At 43.2% G+C, this 22,275-nt stretch overlaps 1 protein-coding gene across 2 annotated transcripts in view; it reads left to right on the top strand.

The window, feature by feature from the left end:
* Positions 1–22,275, top strand: part of PDXK (pyridoxal kinase) — a 266,020-nt gene that overhangs the window by 190,474 nt on the left and 53,271 nt on the right. For both annotated transcript variants that reach the window (XM_033943087.1, XM_033943088.1), the window contains exons 7-8: positions 18,785–18,830; positions 20,851–20,962. In XM_033943087.1, the coding sequence (XP_033798978.1) occupies positions 18,785–18,830; positions 20,851–20,962 (158 nt within the window). The remainder of the gene's footprint in view (positions 1–18,784; positions 18,831–20,850; positions 20,963–22,275) is intronic.

Genomic DNA, 22,275 nt, shown 5'->3' on the forward strand with positions numbered 1-22,275 from the left:
GTTATGAGCGAGGTCTCGACCAATGTTATTCCTGTCTGATGGATGCTCTGGATCAGACAGTGGGCAGGAGATGCTCTGTCTAAGGCTACGCTAAGCAGGCTTCACTTTCATGGGCAGAGGCTCTTTGGCAAGGGTCTAGATGACCTGATGGCCAGACTATTACCCCAAGTCCTTACCGATCAGCAGACCCCAGACAGCCCAGAGTTTAGGATGGGGCAATTTTCGAGGCTCCTGATTCCTATGTATTCAAGAGACCAAATGACGCAAAAACTCTTTCAGAGATCACATCAGAGATTGTGGGGGCAAGAGACAGCAAGCCTTGGGCTCTTGCCCCTCACCAGCCACTAAGAAAATACAATGATGCTAGGCCAGGGGCCAAGCTCCCTCAGATAGGGGCGGCCGTTTAATCATTCTGGTCTCAGATTGGCGCAGACCACTGGGTTCTAATCTAATCTAATTTTTTATTTTTATACCGATTCATCCCAACAAGAGGGCTCGTCTCAGTTAACAAAATATTAATAAAATTATACAGGAGATTAGAACAGAAACTATGGGCTCCTTTTACGAAGGTGCGCTAGGGGCTTAACGCATGGAATAGCGTGCGCTAAATTGCTGCGCGCTCTAGCCACTACCGCCTCTACCATATAGGATTTTGAAAATAACAGTTGCATATTTAAATTGGATCCTCCAGTAAACAGGAAGCCAAGGGGGGGTACAAAATTGAGTTCTTTGCCCCCCTGCTAGACCACTTTGTAACTTCTCTGGCCAGCTGGCCAACCAAAGAGAGACCTCTAAGTTTGGGCTAAGGTAAAGAGGCTACTAGCTCTGCGAGCCATAGAGCTAGTGCTGAATGTAAACGGTCTCAGGCAGATACTCCCAAGTTCTTCATCATGCCAAAGACAACTGCAGACCAATTCTAAACCTCAAGTTGGTCAATGCAGCTCTGAAGATGTCACATTTCTGCATGGAGACTATTTGGTCTTAGTGGCAGTTGTGCCAGGGGAGTTTATTGCCTCCTTTGATTTGATGAAGCCCTATCTTCACATTCCCATTTTCCCGGCCACCAGGAGGTACTTGCAATTTCAGTTTTCCGTGCTCCCCTTCAGCCTGGCCATAGCACCTCACACCTTTATGAAGGTGTGATGGTGGTGGTAGCAGCTGGAATTCAGATGCATCCATATTTGGATGATTGGCTTGTCAGAACTCCATCCAAGGAGGAAGGAGAGCTTGCAGTTTTGAGAGTGGTGCAACTCTTCCAGAGCTTGGGCTGGATAGTCAACTTCAAGAAGAGTCACTGGAACCGTCTCAGCGCCTAGAGTATCTGGGAGTCTTATTTGACACAGCCTTGGACCAAGTGTTTCTTCCAGAGTCATGCAGTCTAAAGCTCCAAAAGCAGATTTCGGAGCTATTCCAGAGACCGACTCCCACTTTGTGGCATTATCTGCAGGTCCTGGGGTTGGTGGTGGTGACCCTAGAGGTGGTTCCTTGGGCCAGAGTGCACATGAGACCTTTCTAAGACTTTTTTCTCTTTTGCTGGTCTCCTCAGTCGGACTCGCTATAACAGCTGCTCCCCTGGCTACCAACAGTGAAGAGCAACCTGTGGTGGTTGCTGAGATCAGCTGTCCTTTCTAGGGGTATGCCTCTTCACATCACCTCCTGGGAGATACTAATGACCGATGCCAGCCTTTACAGTTGGGGGAGTCACTGCAACGGACACACAGTCCAGGGATGTTGTACTCCAGCTCAGCAGAAGTTGTCCATAAATCGCATTGAACTCAAAGACATTCATCTAGTGCGTCAGGCAGCAGAGAAGTCTCTGGAAAGCAAGGCAGTCTGAGTCTCCTCGTACAGTGCGACAGTGGTAGCATATGTCAACAGGCAAGGAAGCACCAAAAGCTCATCTTCTCTTTTGGTGGGCAGTGGCTTACTTGCAGGCTCTCTCAGCCACACATGAGGCAGGAGTGAAAAATGTGCAGGCCGACTTTCTCAGTTGGCAGACTCTTGACCTAGGGGAATGGTCTATCTCCACAGGCGTTCGATTCCATAGTTCGGCGATGGGGACCTCTGCAGATGGATCAGATTGTCTTGGCAGTGAACACCAAGAGCCCTCATTTTTACAGCCAAAGATCCGAGCTCAAAAGTGAGGGGTTGGATGTGTTAGTCCATCTGTGGCTAGAAAACAAGCTCTTATAAGTGTTTCTCCCCCCCCATAACTCATTCTTGGTCGAGTCATTCGCAGGATTGCACTCCATCCCAGATTGGTAGTCCAGTGGTATCTGATTGGCCTCACAGACCATGGTATGCTGACCTAGTTCATTTCCAGAGGGACGAAGGCCTCAAATTTTCGGACCAAATGGATCTTCTCACTCAGGGACTGGTTCCTATCAAGAATCTGAAATACTTTGGCCTTACAGCATGGCTCTTGAGCGGGCAGCCCTAACAAGCAAGGGTTATTTGGATGTGGTCGTTACCACGTTGCTCAAAGCTAAGAAGCTGTCCATGGTGGCAGCCTATGCTAAGGCCTGGATGTCCTTTTAGTGCTGGTACGTGGTGAAAGATGTAGAGCCCGATTTTGGTAGTCCTTGACTTTTTGAAGGAGTAACTTCAGAAGGGCTTTTCCTGTTTCCAAGCTTGGTGGAAAAGAGGGTCCTTGGCCTCTCACCCAGATGTTGCCCAGTTAATTAAAAGAGCTCTGCAATTGCACCCTCTGGTGCATTCCCCTTTCCTTTCCTTTCCTGGAACCTTAACATCGTGTTGCAAGGTCTCAGTAGTGCCCTTAAAGGAGGCTTCCCTTTTGGATCTTACAGTTTTATTAAGACACCTAGATTTTATCTAGTATTCTCAGTTTTAATATGTTTTTATGTAAATTTTATATTATACACCACTTAGAAACCTGATTAAGCAGTTTAAAAAATCTTTTAATAAACTTGAAACTTCCTTGTGGTGATTATATCAGTGAGATGGGTTTCTGAGTTTCAAACTCTTTCCTGCAGGGAGCCATTCTTTAGGATCATGGAAGCAGGGCTCTCCTTATGCCTGTTCCGTCCTTTTTACCAAAAGTTAGTCTCATCCTTCCGACACCCTAAGGGGCCTAAGAAAAAGGATAAAGCGTTGCTTTTGCTGGATGTCAAGCAAGTGCTGCTTCTGTACCTCAAAATTACCAATGAGTTTCACCTTTCGGTTCACCTTTTTGTTCTGAACAGTCATGCCAAGGAAGTGAGGCCAGCATCTAGGGCCTTGATTTCCAGATGGATTAAAATGGCCATTTCCTCCACTTATGTGGGCTGAGGTATACAGCCACCAATTGTGTTGAAAGTGTACTCCACTAGAGGAGTTGCTGCCTCTTGTATGGAGACTAGGATTATCTTGCCTGAAGAAATTTGTAGACGGACTTCAAGGTCTACCCTTTATACCTTTACCAGGTTCTGTAGGGTGGATGTAGAAGCCAGGCAAGACGCTGCCTTTGGGTCCTCCATTTTGAAGACAGGCTCAGCAGGCCCACCCTAGACTCTGGGGACTGCTTTGGTACGTCCCTATCAAACAGGACCACTAGTCACATTACACTAGAAAGAAAGATTAGGTTCGTACCTTGGTAATCTTTCTTGTAGATGTATCTCGTGATTCTGAAGCCCGACTCTGTGCATGGGCTTTGCCTCCTTTAGGATCAGTCTGGATCTGAAGAATTTTCTGTCTCTCAGAGAAGCTGAGAGGATTTAAAAAATAAAAAAGGATGCATAAGTAATTCCTCATGACCATACACTCTGGCTTTAGTCTCTGCTTGACTACAGGCCATGCGAGTAGCTATGAGCTCTATAAATAAGTAGTGCTGATTATGCAAGTTTGGATGTTATAATGTTATTTCCTATGTTTGTTACAGAGCAGAACAAAATTGTAGTGTCGGGGATTTTTCTCCCATTTTCCTTCTTCCTGTTATGTCTTTTATTACAGTGCTACTTGCCTCCCCCAAACATACTGTACCTTTCTGCTGGCCACCCTTGCCCCTGTGTTCAGTACATGTCTGTAGTACTGGCTATGGTACAAGGATACAATGTGACAGCTGGTTATGTGTGTGGATGTGGCCTCTGTGTTCATAAAGGTACTTCTTAGTGGCTGGGAACATAGTAGTGTTTGCGGTGGGATGCAAGAATTGGTGGTGATGTAGGCCATCAACACGGACAAAGTAAATGAGTAGACAGTGCAGGCCCTGCTGCATGAGGCCCATAGGAAGTATAGGAGACCCAGCAGGATAGAATACACATGCCCAGATCTGGCACTCACAGATGAGCAATGCTTCACCAGATTCAGGTTTGATAAGGTTGCCATCCATCATCTCTGCCAGAAGCTAGAATGCAGGGGCCATCCACTGCTGGTTCGCCTAAAGACAACATCTTCACTTGCTTTTTTGGCAATATGCAGCTTCTGGTCTGTGCTGGCAGTGACAGCAATACTCAGCTAGTCTGCAGAAGCACAGTGCATTAGCCTTGGACTTGACAAGGTTTATTAGGATCTAGGATCCAGCCTTGGAGAGACTAGAATTTTTATTTATTTGTGCAATTTATAAATATGCATATTCCTAATATGCTGAAGGCGCGATGCACTGCAAGGTATTTAACACAGGAACTGTAATTAGGTAGATAAAGGGGAGGACAGTTGCTTTTTATCTGCTCCTTCTCTGCTTGACAGTGGAGAGAGTCTTTAGACTATGCTTGGTGGGGCAACAGGATAAAAGCCAAAGCTGCAGCTACTAAGGGAGGATAGTATGGTGCATCTATCCCAAAAGCCGCAGCACTAGTCTCTTCATTACTCACCTGCCCCCAACAGTTGCAATTTTAAACCCTCCCCACTCCTCAACATAAAGCTACTCTTCATCACCTACTCACCACCTCAGCAACAGCCTTGGCTCACATCCTCATTCATAGCAGTAGTCTTTCTGAATCTCTCCTCATCCCCATCCCTCTATCCCTGCTCAACCCCCCCCCCAAACAACAACAACAACAGATTATTTAAAAATTTAAATTGTTCCTACAAACAAAGCTGCTGGAGAATCTTCTCCTCAGCAATAAGGGCTGCTTTTGCTAGCACTTCAAGTATCCTCCCCAGCAAGGTGGCTCTATGTGGTCTCCAGGTTGGATACACCCAAATTTCTTTTTCTGCCTTCCCCTAGTACACATGCTCACATACAGATATACACACCCCACCGCACCAATAGCTTTCTTTGCCTTCCCCCAGCGCGCACACACAACAACAACCATCTCTGCCTTTCCCCAGCACACTTTGTGCACACATACCCATAGCTTTCTCTCAGTCACCAGCCCATATACACTCCCCCCCACACAGTAGCTGTCTCCCAAAATTAACCCCCAAACTGAATTTTCAGTACTGCTTCTTCTGTTGTCTACCTACATTTACTTCCCTGCTCCTGTACCCCAGCACACTGACATTTGGCTCTCTCTCCTTCTGTTTCATCCCTTTTCCCTGCACACAGAAAGCTCACTACCTCCCCCTCCCCCCCCCCCGCAGCACAGTCCCCTAATTTGTACTCTCCCAATCCCTGCAACACAGAGCACCCCCCCCCCCATATGCACTACCTAATGCTCACAGCATAGACATCCAGTTTGTTCTCCCTCAACTCCTTTCCCCAGAAGCATAAGCATCCAGTTTGTGTTCCTTTTCCAACCCCCCCAACAGCAGCATAGACACCCAGTTTGTGCTCCTTTCCCTCCCCCACCCCCACAACAGCAGCACAGACATCCAGTTTGTGCTGCTTGGAGAGCGGAGCACAAACTGGATATCTTTGCTATTGAGGGAAGGGGTACGGGGGGAGCACAGACAATCTAGTTCATGCTTACGTGCTCCTCCTTCCCAGCTGCACAGACACCCACCCAGTTTGCATTCCCTCTCCCCACCTCCAGAGGCAGACACCCAGTTTGCATTTCTTAGCATCAAAGTCATAGATTCCACTGCACAACAAAGTTTTTGCTTCCTGAACACTGCTGGGTGTTTCTTATAGAATTTTGGGTGCTGATCATGAATATTACATCAAAAATTACCCATCACGTACCATTTCAGAGAAATCTTCAATTTTGTCGTGATTTTTTCTTATATTTGGATGCAAACAATTTTTTCTCCCATAAGTGTCTTATCAACAACGGTTTGTGCCGCCTGGGTATGTCCATGCATAAAATCTAGCCAGGTTGGAAGCTGTTTTATGGAAGATGACATCCTGGGCATGTCTGGGCAGGTCTGAACGAGCTTGCGCTGTCTCACCATGCTATAATGGTGGCTTCCATACACCGATCCTGCTCATTTGGTTAATATAGATAGTCCGTGTGTGTATATAGTATCAGTATAGTAAAGTATAGTAGTATAGTAGCTGTAGCAATATAACAGTAAGTAAGCTTGATGCTATAGACGTTTTGGTGTCGGGCAATATGTCTCGTCGGTGTCGTAACAGCCGCGACACATTCTGCTATATCTGTGGGGAATATACACTTACGCCTCAGAGACGTTCGATGACTGCCCTTGTAAAGAAAGCCTATCATCTGTATTTTGGCTGCAAAATAGGTGATCAAGACAAGCAATGGGCGCCTCACATTTGCTGTGCGACATGTGCTGTTAGTCTGAGAGCCTGGCTCAGAGGTACTCGAAAGACGATGCCATTTGCTGTTCCGATGATATGGCGAGAACAGAAAGACCATGTGACGGACTGTTATTTCTGTTTGACTAATGTGTCTGGTTTCTCTGCCAAAAACAAGAAGTCAATTGAATATCCTAATCTGCCTTCAGCAATGAGACCCATGCCACATGATGACAGTCTTCCAGTTCCGAAACCACCAGAGGATTGGACCTTAGACGAACCAGATGAAGAAACTGCAGTGCAGGGTTCTAACAGTGACATTGACCCGGATTTTGAACCATCCTCATCAGGCGATCCACATCTGATAACACAGTCCGAATTGAACGATTTGGTCAGAGATTTGGGTCTGTCAAAAGCAAAAGCTGAGCTGCTAGGTTCGAGACTGCAGGAATGGTGTTTGCTATCACCAGGTACGAAAATTTCTGTGTTTCGAGACCGGCATCATGATATAACCAAATTTTTTGCACAAGTCGACAGTCTCTGTTTCTGTTGTGACATTGAAGGATTGTTCTCGGTCTTTGGTTGTGATCACAACCCGGAAGAGTGGCGTCTTTTCATTGATTCGTCAATGTTAAGCCTGAAAGCTGTTCTGTTGCACAATGGCAACGTTTATCCTTCAGTACCTGTTGGCTATGCAGCACATATGAAAGAAACATATGAGAATATGGAAATGTTACTAAAGTATGTCCAGTATACCAGGTATAACTGGAATATCTGTGGAGACCTCAAAGTCGTTGCTCTGTTACTAGGACTGCAGCTTGGCTATACAAAGTACTGCTGTTTCATCTGCGAATGGGACAGCCGAGACAGAGAGTCGCACTATTCTAGAAAGAACTGGCCACTCCATAAAAAGTTAGTTCCAGGACAGAAAAATGTAGCACATGAATCGCTTGTTGACCCGACAAAGATATTTTTGCCTCCTCTTCACATTAAACTGGGACTCATGAAGAATTTTGTGAAAGCAATGAACAAGGAAGGGGAAGGTTTTCGTTATTTAAGACAGATGTTCCCAAGAATAACTGATGCCAAGATCAAAGAGGGTATTTTTGTTGGCCCCCAGATCAGACATGTTATGAGTGACAAGCGATTTGAAGATCTGTTAGTTGGGCCGGAAAAAATTGGCTGGAAAGCCTTGAAAGACGTTGTTGACAATTTTCTGGGCAATTACAGAGCCCCAAACTACATTCAGCTGGTAGACAAACTTCTCAAAGCATACAAGAGAATGAAGTGCAATATGTCACTCAAGATTCATTTCCTCCATTCACACTTGGACTTCTTCCCCGCAAATCTCGGTGCTGTGAGTGACGAGCACGGTGAAAGGTTTCATCAAGACATAGCTACGATGGAGAAACGATACCAGGGCAATTGGAATCCGTCAATGCTTGCCGACTATTGTTGGATGCTACAACGTGATGCACCAGACACTGAATATAAAAGAAACTCGGGAGCAAAACACTTTTAATTCTGTTTCATTTAGTCGCTTGTGCGAAACGTAAACTTGACTATATATTTTATTGTCAGTAAACATAAAAATGTCTATTTCTCATAGTTCTTACGTGATGCAGTAAAACCAAAACCATATTTGAGCATACCAAGTTGGTACCTGTCATAATCACCAAAAACTTTTCAGGAATCAAGACTTAACCAAAAAATTGTTGTGCAGTGTTCTCATTGGCTGCCAATCAGCCATCGGATTAACTTTAAAATTTTGCTTTTAGTATACAAAACCATATCTTCTAACGAACCACAATTTATTTCAAGAATGCTTATCCCTCACAGCATCTCCCAATCTCTCCGCTCAACGTCGCAAAACCTTTTAACCGTCCCCTCTTTGAAAATTATAGGCATTAGAAGACAGGATATGTTTTCTGCGATGGCCCCACAACTGTGGAATGCACTACCACAGTACATTAGAGAAGAAAAACACATAACTTCATTTTAAAAAGCGCTAAAAACTTATCTTTTTAAAGACGCGTTCAAGATCTAATAACGAGGCCTAACACACGAAACTTTAAACCATTATTTTGCTACCTTCCTTCTTGTTTTTCCCTCTTTTTGTACTCTCTCTTGAACTAAAAATTGTAACTTCTCCCCGCTATCCCCATGTTTGTCTTAGAGTTAAAAATTTGTGTATTACCGTTAGTTTCACAACCTATGTTTTTATAAAGTTGTATATCGCTTAGTTAATTGAATAAGCGATTTATCAAATATTAATAAAAACTTGAAACCCCGTTTGTGCTTCTTCTTCTCCCTCTTCTCAACAGCAAAGGTACCCAGTTTGCACTCCTCTTTCCCCAGCAACACAGACAACCCAGTTCATGCTCTTCCTCCCCTACCCCCAGTGGCACAGACTAGTATCTTGAGGGTGCAAAACCTAGGCACCAGATATGATCTGTTATTTGCCATGATGACTTAACACTTGGGGTATGTTGAGGCTTCATTTTATCTTCTATCATCCAAATGACACAATACATAGTGTTTGAAAGCACTGCGCAGTAGGTGCAGCAAACCATGACCCATTTCTGCAACACTAACCACTTCATCTTCATCATGGGCCTCATTGACTAGACTAACGTTGCTCTCTTATCTCCAAGAGGAAAAGATCTACCTTAGAATTGCAAAGCCTTTCATTTACTTAACATGCAAAAGTGTATGCCATGCACAAGGAAGAGATCATAAATGTGTATGCCTGATTTATAATATTTTGCAGCACTCAAGCATATAAGAAAAGTTTGAGAGCAGGCACATTACTGAAGGCTGGCTACTGGATGAGTGTTCTACCAGCTGAAAAGCATACATCCCCTGAATTCCTGAAGAAACACCCCAGGTCACATACACTGTCAGACTTATATGGTGTACCGTTTCTTCCATCCTACACAGGTGACAGGTGATAGCCAAATAGGAGGTGACTAATGGTTTCTATAGTGGCACCACAGAATCCAGCAGAGGAGCAGTACAACAGGGCACCCAAACAGTCATTGAAAAGACACTTGAGAATCTGAAAAACTGCTATTGCTTTCTGGATTACTCTAGTGGAGAACTACTGTATAGCCCAGAAAAAGTTTGCTAAATATTTATGATGTGCTGCATGCTGTACAACTTTACATTAAGATGCTGCTAGCCAATTCCAGAGGGAGAACAGATGGCCAGCGAGGAACAAGAAGAGAAAGTAGGGCTACCTACAACCAACAGTGGTTCTCAAGCACATCAGGCAGGGCTCAATGCCAGAAATCAACGCATTCAAAGACATTTTCAGTGAAGGTATGTACATTTATTGTTTGTCACAGTGGTGTGGTGCAGATGAACATTGTGAAAAGCCACTTCTCCATTCCCTATACACAAGCTTCCACCTTCATCACATGTTCAAAGCCCCCAGGCCTCCTATTTCCCACCTCTTTCCTTACCATGTCCCCTACCCCTCACGCCCTTCCCACCCATTTTACTTGCCACCATTTGGCTTGCTGGATGCTCAGGGCTGTTTGAGGAAGTCTCACTTCTGTCTGTGGTGCTCCCAGACTCATCCATTTGAATGCCTGACTGACACACAGCACCAATGAAGACTGGGAATCAAATGGGCTATATGGGACCTCTGGAATCTGCATGGTCTCATGTAGATGGTTCCCCTGTAGAACTAGGGACATCTGTATATGCAGAGGGATTGGTATTTGTTTCACCTGGACTGGATGAGATCTATTTCTTGCTTTCAGGAAATATTGAAGCTCTTAAAACCCTAATCTTGAAGTGCTTTGTATTAGTTGCCAGTATTGCAAAGGGTACAGTATAAGATGTTGGCAATTGTCCATCAGACCCTGGATCCTTCTGTTCCATTATATTTTCAACAATCATTAGAGGTTTATCAACCAAAGAGAACATTAAGGTCATAGAGTGGGATGATATTGAGTACAGAGGTGAAAGCACATTACGCAGACACCAGAGCCTCTATGTTCTCCATTGCAAGGATGAAGCTATGGAATGCTCTCCCAGGTCAGTTACATGTATGTGCTGAGATGGTTAGCTTTAACAAATGTTTGAAAGCTCAACTTTTTGTAACTGCATTTATGTGAGTTCTAAAATGGTCAAATGGAATGTATTTGATAGTTGTGGAGTCAGCTTTCTGTATTTTGTATTTTGTCTTGTTTGTATTATATAAGTTTTTATTGGAAACTGCCTCAGTATTGGGTGGAGTATAAATTTTAAAATAAATAATCTGGTTATTATTGGTGGCACTAGTGATAGTGGTAGTCAATGTCAAGCTTGTCTCAGCTATCTGTTGATGACAGGAGCTTTCACAGCTTCCATATCACCCCGCAGGCCGTAATTCTGTTGCAGAATTGCATCATTATCTTGCCTTATGCCTGCCATCTCCTCAGTATTGTGCTGCAGTGCCATCTATATTTGACAGCCATTCTGTGCTCTCTCCTGCAAAACCATTCTGGTTTGCAGGAATTGCAGCTTGCACTCCCACTGCTCCATGTGCCGACAGTTCTGCTGCCGAGTTTCTCAGCCACTGTTACCAACTAATCTCTCCTCCAGGCATGCTGCCACTGCCTTGGACCATCGTCTCCTGCGTCCCTATCCTCCCCAGCCACATTGGCAACATGGAATAGAGATGGAATTTCCATTGCTTCTACTTGCTCGTCTTCCCTTGCCATTACATTGTCTGCACAACAAGCTGCATGTTCCTCCTGCTCCACAGGCCTTCTTTATCCAGCTCTGTCTTCCCCTGCTTCTTCCAGGTGACTGCCAGCACTAGTGTCCTCACTCAGCTGCGCCCTGCCTCCTCATCTGACACTGAAGGATCATCTGCATGAAAATTAAAGACTTGGATTAAAAACATTAAACGGGAGCATGTGTATCAAACAGTATTTTTGGATGCATTTTATCTATCACTGCCTTTCTTACTAGATATCTTGACACATTTAATCTGTACATATAAGGACCATCACACTAAACTGGATAGCAATAAAATGTTATTGGTTCAGCCCCATGTCATATCATCATTAGGACACATGAATGGCTACAGAAGTGCATGTTGATACACTGAGAAGCATGTTTTCATTTAATTGACCTTCACCTTCACACACTTTACTGTCTATATAGAGACACCCATGCTAGGTACATATCATGTTTACATCAGACACCAATGACAGCAGAGTGCACAGTAGAAATAGAGAGGGTTTGGGTTATCTGCTTGCGGCACCCCACTCATACATGTGTAACTCTAACGGGTTGTGGAACTGAACATGAGAACATATTTAGACCCAATGACAATGTTGTCTGCTGATATATGATGCCAGTGCATCACTATTTTTTTAATTTATTTTATTAGGTATTTATATACTGCCTATCAAGATTAAGCGGTTTACAATCGGGTATTCAAGCATTTTCCCTATCTGTCCTGGTGGGCTCACAATCTATCTAACGTATCTGGGGCAATGGAGGATTGAGTGTCTTGCCCAGGGTCACAGGGGGGTAGAGTGGGATTTGAATTCACAATCTCAGGCTATAGCTCTAACCACTAGGCCACTCCTTCCTCCTTTTGCTATAACAATATAAGCCAAGATCTCAGCAATGTCACCTTATACTTAGAAACAGAAACCTGGTGTCTAACCACTTGCAGCCAGCTGTAACTTTCCCATTATGCAGGAACCTGATCCAGTGTCCTAACTTCCAGTGGATACCCTGACATCGTGTATTGTATCATGGGTACAAGATGAACAAGCATTGTCTTGCTAATGTAATAAAATCTTTCATTGATAAAGGTGGGGGGGGGCATAGGTGAGATAAACATAAGATCTGTGAAGTCTTAGGCCCAGATTCTCAAAACTTTAATGCTGTCGCTAAACTGTTTTCTGGTGGTTTAGCCTGCACGCAGTATAACGACAGATTATCAAAAAGGATTATCTCTGTCTTTAGCGAAGTTTCTAGCAGTCTCTGACACTGACGTGCAAATGGGCTCTGCAACATTGAAATAAGCCCTTCAGTGGATTCTTTAAAAATGCCAAGCCATTCTCAAAAAGCAGCGTCTGCTTTTGGCGACAAAAATAAGTGACTGGTCCAGGGGTGTCGGTCAGTGTCAGAGACTGCTAGAAAGCCTTGTGTTATGATGCAGCGGGAGAGATGCTCATTCTCTCCACTGAATCACATCACCCCTTTACTGCAACAGCGGCGAACACAACATGGGACCTCTGGAATCTGCATGGTCTCATGTAGATGGTTTCCCTGTAGAACTAGGGACATCTGTATATGCAGAGGGATTGGTATTTGTTTCACCTGGACTTAGTGAGATCTCTCCTGCTGCAAGGGGAGGGTTTGCAGTCGGGATTTTCGGGCAGTGGGAGAGTGTGGGCATATCTCCCGCTGTTGTGTTTTTGGTTTTTTTTGACAGTGTTGACATTGTTTTTTCTGCGCATGTGCCCATCGCTGTCACCAGCAATGGGCATATGCAAATTTAGCGAATCTTTGCTGCTGTCCGCTGACATCATTTGCATTCGTGATTTTTTGAGACTGTCTCCGTTTTTTAGATTCGCTATCAACAGATGTGTTAGCAGACCATCGCTTTTTAACACGAGTTTTTGAGAATCCTGGCCTTAATGTTTCAACCAAACCTGGGTTTCTCCTGACACACAACTAAAGTGTATGGCCCTATATCTGTAAGGCAGTGGTTTGTATGGGGCCACTTGGGGAACAACCTCACTCCTATCATCATTGAAATAGCCAAAAATAAGGTGGTGTAGGAAACTAGTTACTCACTGGAGTGCTTCATCTTGCATGTTCTGCAGCACTAGTCTTATCCAGACTGCTCAGGGTGTACCACCCGTGCCTGGGACCTTTCCTTTGCATCATGCTGAAGCTGATACCACTTTCTCTTAAAATCCTTTACATCCCTATTGTTGCTGAAAATAACTTTAACACAATAGTAGATGGAAACCCATTCACACTGGTAAAAGCACTTAGTGCTACATGCAATAAAGTCTTCCATCATCTAACGACCGTCGCTAAACCAGTTTGACCTGTTTAGCGACCAATCATACTTCCTGACCCAATGTGTTTTTCCCTGCAATCACTCATTCTCTGATCTAGCCATGCGGATAAGGTCATTAATATTGAAACGCCATGCAAACTAGTCAACCAAGCGATGATCTAACATGGCACAAAAAATAGTGATTGCTCCTACCAACCCAAAAAAAACGACAGGTCTGACTGGAATTTTTTTCTTTTTTTTTTTTAATGGCACAGATGTTGTGAGTGTGTTAACACATGCACAATATCTGCAGGCAGAAGGGATGCCTACTCCTTCCTGCCATTGCTACCCCCCTCCCTGCGCCAGCCAAAATCAGCAGGAGGGATGTGTGCTCCCTTCCTGCCACCACAAACCTCTCTCACCTCCCCTCCACCCCTCCCACCCCCGTTCCCATTGAAAATTGGCAGGAGGGATGCCAACATCCTCCTGTTACCTGATGCCCTACCTAAAAAAAAAAAAATAAATCGGCAGGAGGGATACCCATTCCCTCCTGCCTCTGGATGCTCACCCTAGCCCTCTCCCCACTCCCTAAACCTCCCCATACCTGTCTCAGAAGTTGACAGCAGGAGGGATGGCCGCCACTCCAAAATGGGGGCATTAAGTGTCTGATCCAATCAGACCTTAGGCTTCTCCCTCTATATCCCAGGATACAGAGTGAGGATCCTAAGGCCCTGAATGGCTTGATAAAATGTCAAATTAACAGGTGATTCTGGGAAGACAGTAATGAAAAAATCAAAGAAAAGAAGAAAAAGGGACTCTGGGACTTAAGTGAATGGAAAAATAAACTGCTCTAACAACAAATGATAAGTTTTTTTATTCTGAATTTATTGAAATATGTCAGCTTTCAGAAACGTTTTTCAACAACATAAAGGCAAAATGAGGTACTACTGTATTATGAAAACAAACCAACCAAACTTCACTAAGATGGGCTTTTACAAAGGTGTGCTGCTAAAATAAAGTCACTAACACTAGGTTTTACTAAACTGCGGTAGAACTTCTTACTGTGGGCCAGCAAGGTAAATGCCCCGACACTCATAGGAATTAAATGAGCATTGGAGCATTTATCTTGCTGGCCCATGGTAAGAAGCTCTACTACGGTTTAGTAAAAGGAGGCCTAAGTGAGAAAAACTTGAAGGCTCTTTGTTTTCTCTAGTATAATTTAATGAACATACTGAATTGTACTGAAGTTCTGGATAATAATTAGCAAATATATTGTTTAAATGTTGTCAAATAAACTTGCAGAATTTGCAAATTTTGTGCATAGAATTTGGATAGAATTTTGCATAGAATTCCACCAGGAGTAAAACCTACAACCACTAAAATACAGATATTAAGACCTGACAGAAAAAATAAGTTTTAAGCTGCTCTCTTTACTGTAACTAATGTTCAATCTTCCTTAAATCCTATGGAAGTTTATGCTATAACCTTGCACCTGCCACATAAAAAAATTCTGGCTCTGATATCTTCTAAACCAATCAGTTCAAAAGAAGGAACATTTAATATCAATTTGCAGATCATAATATATGAGATGGACTATACGCTTTGAGAAGAGAAGTTAAGAAAGGAGGGTACTTTCTCATGAACTGCTTTGTAGATTATTGTCAAAATCTTAAATTGTATCACCATTTAACCAATAGCTAGTGAAGATTTTTTTAACACTGGCAAAATATGCTCAAACATAGAAATTCCTGCTATAATAAGGGCTGCTGCATTCTGAGCCATCTATAGAGGCTTCAACAAATAGAATACCCAAAATATAGAATCACAGTAATACCCAAATATAGAATTACATTAATACCCAAAATATAGAATTACTGTAAAGTGGTAAGATCAAAGCTTATACTATGGTTCTGATATTGTCATTAGATAGTAAATCCTTCAATCTTCAAAACATATGTAACTTAAAGGAAATCTTCTTCACCAAAACCTTAATATGAGACTTAAAAGGCAAGAAAGTATCAACAAGTTCTCTCAAGCACTTAATCTCTCGCTGATCACTTAATCTCTACCTGGATCAATTCCCCATTGTCAAAGAATATGAAAATAGCAGAACATGAGGTTTTGAACCATTTAACTTCAGGCTATTAGCTCTCATCCAAGTATTAATGGTCTGTGAATAAAGTTTTAATAAATCCAATGTCTTATCCCGGGAGTCAGAGATTGGCAAGTAAAATAGAATATCATCAGTATAAAGTTTATACAAAAGTCCCATTCTTGATAGCTTACATAAAGATATATAGATGTTAGAAAGTACAGGGGATAATGTGAACCCTCAGGCACCCCTGAAACTATCTTGACCCAGGAACACTCATCCTGTGGTAATTCTACTCAAAAATATCTGTTCTCCAAATTGTTCATTAGGCCTATTTAATGTTTTATCGTTTGTTTTTTTTATATCCCCAATCAACTACAGGTGTCTGTATCTGGTTTGTATAAGGCACTTGGTACCATTTTGCCAGGGAAATCCTTTAGTGACAAAATGGAATTTGGAATTGTGTATTCAGAAGGGGTGGGTATAGCCAGAGCCCTTAAACAGATCCCGCTTGTGATACAAAATGCAATTTATAGGGTATGTCATTGTACTGTTACTAGAGCATATGTGTTTTTTACAAAAACAAGTATATTATACTGGTTGTACCAACACTTGTACTAAATGTGGCACACAAGATAACATTTTCTTGTGCTATGATATAGTGGGTTTGGTCTCAGTTGCTAATCTGTATGGAAAAATTGCTTGCCAAGTCAATTATACCTTCTCTTGGAGTTATATTTGGGAAATTAGTACATTGTAGTCTCCATACTAGTGGTGGATGTTCATTGTTATACAAAGCATGTATAGTGAAGAAAATATATATTACAAAATTGAACTCAAGCCAAACAACCTACCTTTTGGCAATGGAGAAACACACTCCATAACTTAAAAGATGTCAGAGGCTTGTGATGCATGTCTTACTTATAAATGGGGGGAAAAAAACCAATTTTGGTCTATTTGAAAACCTTAGGGGGCTCATAATCAAAAAAACCAACTGTCTAAAAAGTGGCCTAAATGGGTACTTGGATGATCAAAAAGCCTGATTGTTCAAGTACCCATAATCAAAGCTGGTTTTAGATGTATCTAAAACCAGTTTAGGCCTTTCCCCTGCCTCTAAATGCATAGAGCGAAAAGAGGCGTTTTTAGAGGAGAGGAAAGGGCGGGAGGTGGGCCTAATGCTACTGGGCCTATTCCGGTTGGCCCAGGTGCCTCAAGCCCCACCTGTGGGCGGGGTTTGAGCCACCTGGGCCAATCAGGCCCTAAGGCCAGCCATTCAACGGATGGATGGCCGGACGGGCTTGGCATCCGTCCGTCTGTCCAACTAATTTAAGGTACAGGGAGGGGGATTGGGGGTGGGGGTCGAGGGGTCGGTGGGGTCTCGCGAGTCGGCGGGAGGGGGCGATCAGGGATTCGGGGGAGCATTCGTGGGAGGGGGTGTATCGAGGGCAGGAGGGCCTGGGATCCCTCCTGCCCGTATCTTAGTGGGGGTGGGGGGTAGGTGGTTCACCTGGGCAGGAGGGCTTGAGCTCCCTCCTGCCCAATCATTATCAGCAGGTGGGGTGCCGCCGGGCAAGATAGCTTGGGCTCCCTCTTGCCCAATTGTTATCGGTAGGGGGGTGCTGCCGGGCAAGAGGGCTTGGGCTTCCTCTTGCCCAATCGTTATCGGCAGGGGGGGTGTTGCCGGGCAAGAGGGCTTGGGGTCCCTCTTGCCCCGATGGAGTCGGGGAACGTCGGGCTCGCCGGGGCAAGAGGGCTTGGGCTCCATCCTGCCCAATCATTATCAGCAGGGGGGGTTCCGCCGGGCAAGAGGGCTTGTGCTCCCTTTTGCCCAGTCGTTATAGGCAGGGAGAGGTGCCGCTGGGCAAGAGGGCTTGGGCTCCCTCTTGCCCCAAAGGAGTCGGGGAATATTGGGCTCGCCGGGGCAAGAGGGCTTGAGCTCCCTCTTACCCCAATCGTAGTCAGCGGGGCCAGGAGGGCTTGGGCTCTCTCCTGGCCTGATCGGAGGGGGGGGGGTGATTCTATATTTTTGACAGACACCGGTTACAGAATTCAGCTTTTAGGCGAAGGACTGACTCCTCCTTCACCTAAAAGCTCTTGTTTTGGGCATTTGGGAGTTAGGCTTTTTTTAGGTTGATTATATGTTGTTAGTGTAGACATAGTGGTGGTCTGGGCGTTTAAACAGCTGAATGTAGAGGCAGGCCATTATCAAAAAAAAAAACCTCCTTTTGGACGTTTTTTTTTTATAATGGACATTTTCCCTGCTTCTACTTTCAACGTTTAAGGCCTTAGGCCAAAAGGCGACTTAGACGTTTTTTTTTTTTATTATGCCCCTCCATGTATCTGCCCTTCCTTCTCATGCTTGCAATTTGGTTCTTAATTTAAATTTATGAACTATGGTTTATGGGATCATTTCAATGTGGATAATTTTAATTTGGTGGGTGGGTTAAGTGGGATGGGATTTAAGAATTTAATGAACAATTGCTACCTTTCGTTTTCTGTAGATATCTGTAAGAGTCAAAGATGTCTACATTATATCAGATTTTATGTTATTTATTACCATGTTAATGTTTTATATGTTCAAAATGATCAATAAAAAGATTTGAAACTAAAGCATGCATATTGTAGAATGATGCAGTAAGTAGGTTGTTTTTAGATGGTACTTCTAGATAATGGTTGTTTTCAGATGGTACTTTTATCTGAAAATTGCTTCCTATGTAGAAGTGAAGTGGGACCCAAATGATAGCAAGTCATTGCAGTTCTTCCTTCATATGCTTAGTAAAAGCATAAATATAGATCTACAAAATTCTAAGGAAAAGATGTGTGCCAGGCTTTATGGTGACATCTCCAGTATCTGTGGACTGCTATCCTGTAGTCCTGTTAGAAATAAGCAACTCTGCTTTCTTTACATCTAAAATACCTAAGAATGCGATGATGTACATTACTTTTGCTAAACTATATAGAATCTGAACTATATAGAATTTGAACTAAAGAATCCTCCTTCTGTGAATAATTCTGTGAAGGAAAACTTGTTTTAATATGAGAAAAAGAAATATGAATAATGCCCATATGCTTCCTTCCTTATATATTACAGGCTACTTACTGGTAGGAAGATACATACACAGCAAGAAGCATTAGAGGTGAGTCAATATTCAGCTGGTAGTGGTGAGCATTCTGTTGACCACCACCGGCGTTATTCCCAGATATTCAGGGCCAGATTCTGTAAAGGATGTCTAAAAATTAGGCATTGTTTAAACATCCAGCAGGAGAATGCTAAACATGATTCTATAATGCATAGATGCACTATAGAGAATTACGCTCGGCGGCGCTGAATGAATCTAAGTGTGTCTGTATTGTTAGACGTCCTTTACAGAATCACCTTGTAGGCGTTGCATAGGCATCCTAATAATGTTTATAACATTATCGTGTGTTAGCGTTATGACATCATTAGAATGACAATTTTATACTGCTTTTTTAACCTTAAAATTGTTTGCAGTAAAAGGCTGGCACCACTATTATATTTTAGTTATTTATATACCACTTATATCCTATGTAATATTTACATTTGGCTCCTTTATCATATTTCTCTTCTGTTCTGATTGCCCAGGATCACAAAGAGTAGTGGGGGATTTGAACCAACAATGTCAGGGTGCTCTAACCATTGCACCACACACACTCAGATAGTAAACCGCATGTAAATTCCAAAGCCAAGCTTATATCCTCTTGATTTATATGCAGTCATTTCTCTAGGATAAATATCAATCATGTATCTTCAACTCTTGTCCAATTCCTCTTTTGGCCTCTATGTTCCTCAAAGTACATGGGGAAAAAAAATTTCTCTCTCTCTCTCTATATATATATTGTATACTAAATACTAAATCCTCTATTTTTGGTGGAAAGAGAACTGCTTACAAAAGCAGGTCTACTTTTGGGCGCTAGATAGGCTTCAGTTAGGTGGACGCAACTTAGACATCTCTTAGACGTGCTGGAGGCATCCGCATATAGGTGAACGGTGCTTCTATTTTTTGATGTTTAATAATACATTACTTAAGCAAAGCACATGCAAAAAATATATATATTGCATACTAAACCTTCTATTTTTTTTGGCTAAAGAGGACTCCAGTTTGATATAAAGGTTAAAATATGTTTAATAATGCTTTATTCAAGCAAAGCATTACAGAATTTGCCCCTCAGTGTCCAGTGTTCGGCATTGAATAGCTGGTTTACACAAAACCAGTTAACACATAGCCGATTAAGTCAGTATTCTGCACTTTACCAGCCATGGGTTGCCACATAAAGATAGGACTGTGTTTTATGCAGTCCCATTTATGTGGTTACCCTAGCTGGTGAATATCCTCACTTAACTGGCCAAGTGCTGCTTGCACCTCTGGAATGCCCCCAGTTTTCACTTAGGTACTTAATGCTAATTTTCAGTGATGATAATTCGGTTAAGTGTCAATGAAAATTAGTGGATAGCCTCGACCAAGAGATTTATCCATTCAGCAGCCATTTCTTGCTAATTAAATCTTTTTGAATATCAACCAAAGTATTTTCTTTTACCTAGACCTATTGTGTGGTTCCAATTGGTCCTGGCTCCAGGTTGTCCTCACATTATCACAACATGGTAAAAATGAACATCACAAACTCAGCAGTTTCCACATGGAAATTACAGTTTTGCTAATTTCACTTCTAAATTGTGCCACTTAGCAAACCTGTGAATACAAATTTCACCTATTTAAGAACTAAGACTACAATCGTTTTCTTTGTTTTACCATTTTGAAAGTGGAAATTAACCATAGGGATTAAGGAAAATTAATCCCGTTGACATTCCAGTAAAGCCCTTACTGAAATGAATGCTTTTTAAAAATCTGAGCTAGTATAAAAATTGCAGTGAGGAAATTTTTTTGTACCTGTATTTCCATTGTAAAATGGGGAGAACTTGTATAGATTTTTGGCCTTCTCAAGCCACGCTCAAACCATAGCTCGCCATGCCTCCTTGAAATCTCTGCATGGTGTGCCATTTACACATGTATGCTATCTATAGTGTAAATACCAGTATTTACATACAGAGATGTTTCTAAAATAACCACCAGTGTTCTTTCCATCTCTTTCATGGCTAAAGCTTTTACCCTTATATGTTATCTTTCTTTGCTGGAGTAGGTAATGGACATGCTTCATGACATGGGACCAGAAACCGTGGTGATCACTAGCTCAGACTTGCCAGCTCCATTAGGAAGTGATTACCTGATTGCCCTTGGAAGTCAGAAGAAATGTGAGTACCGTATCTACCTCATCTTAGCTGATTATCCTGCTTTTCAGCCTTCTTTCTCTAGTTTTCAGCTAATCTGCAGCTTAAGATTTCTTTAGCTATTTTACAGTTGAACAGTGATCCCACTACACTTTTATTCAACTTAAAGCATGCATTTGTTGATGCAGAAGCTGTATGTAATGTGTGTTCTTGTACAATCCCGCTCTATCCCTGGACTAGTATGTCATTTTCCTATGGTCACCAGACAGCTTGTAGGGAGCCTCATTATACAGGGTCTTGAGCCACTTCCCCACTTGCCTCAGGACTTCCCCCAAGAATCCAGTCTCTTTCCTACAAGCCAGACTGTAGGAGCTTGTCTTTTCTGCTCGGGTTTATTTTTCTTCAAACTCAGTATTTTTGTTCGCAAATTTTGCCCTTGTACTGCAGAGGTTCCCTGCAGGAACAGCTCTTGACTGTGAGAAATTGCAGACTTTGTGTAAAGTCTTTTTTCAGGGTGTTGGCTGCCTGTCAGCACACTCTCTGGACAGCTGTATTTAAGTTCGGGGCTCAGGGACTGTTCCCTTGGGAGCTTGCTCACCCTGGGTTCGTCCGCTAGCGGGTCTGAGCGCTGGCTGCATGGCTCCATGGAGGTGTTCCCAGGATCGAGGCCGACTGCATTTCTCTGCCAGGTTGTGTGCGCGGTGTGTCTGTGGCAGATTATCTCAGTTGGCAGACTCTGGACTCCAGAGAGTGGTCCCGAAGAAGGTTTGACTGCATTGTGGAATGCTGGGGTCACCCCACATTCCCCATTGTGTCAGCGGCCAATGCTGGGATCACCTCATGGCGATGGCGGCCAACAAGAAAGTGGAACATTCTTCCAGCCGCTGTCGCAAAGCTAGCAGCGAGGGTCTGGACACGCTAGTTCAGCCTTGGCCATTGGAGGGTCTTTTGTATGTCTTCCCTCCATGGCCAATGATAGGCCATCTGTGGAGAATAGCGACCCAAAGGGGTCAGGTGATTCTTGCCACACCCAGATGACCGAGTTGCCTGTGATAAGCCAAACTGGTTTGGCTGTGACTGGACCAGGGATTCAGACTCCCTTGTCATCTGTCAGGTTTGTTAGTGGTCCCCCCAATGTATGGTTGGTGGGGTCACTTGAGAGGCGCCCTTACAAACGCCAGGTCCCAGGTTCAGTTCCCTCACAGATGATTCACCAGGAAATAGAATCAAAGAGGCACAGCCAGAGGTAATTGCATAAAGAATATATTATAGAAATAGGCTTACAGAAAAGTAGTATTCATAGGCATTACAACAATTAAGCATTACAATTAAGTAGA

This window comes from Geotrypetes seraphini, chromosome 4 (assembly GCF_902459505.1).
Source record: "Geotrypetes seraphini chromosome 4, aGeoSer1.1, whole genome shotgun sequence".
Taxonomy (NCBI): domain Eukaryota; kingdom Metazoa; phylum Chordata; class Amphibia; order Gymnophiona; family Dermophiidae; genus Geotrypetes; species Geotrypetes seraphini.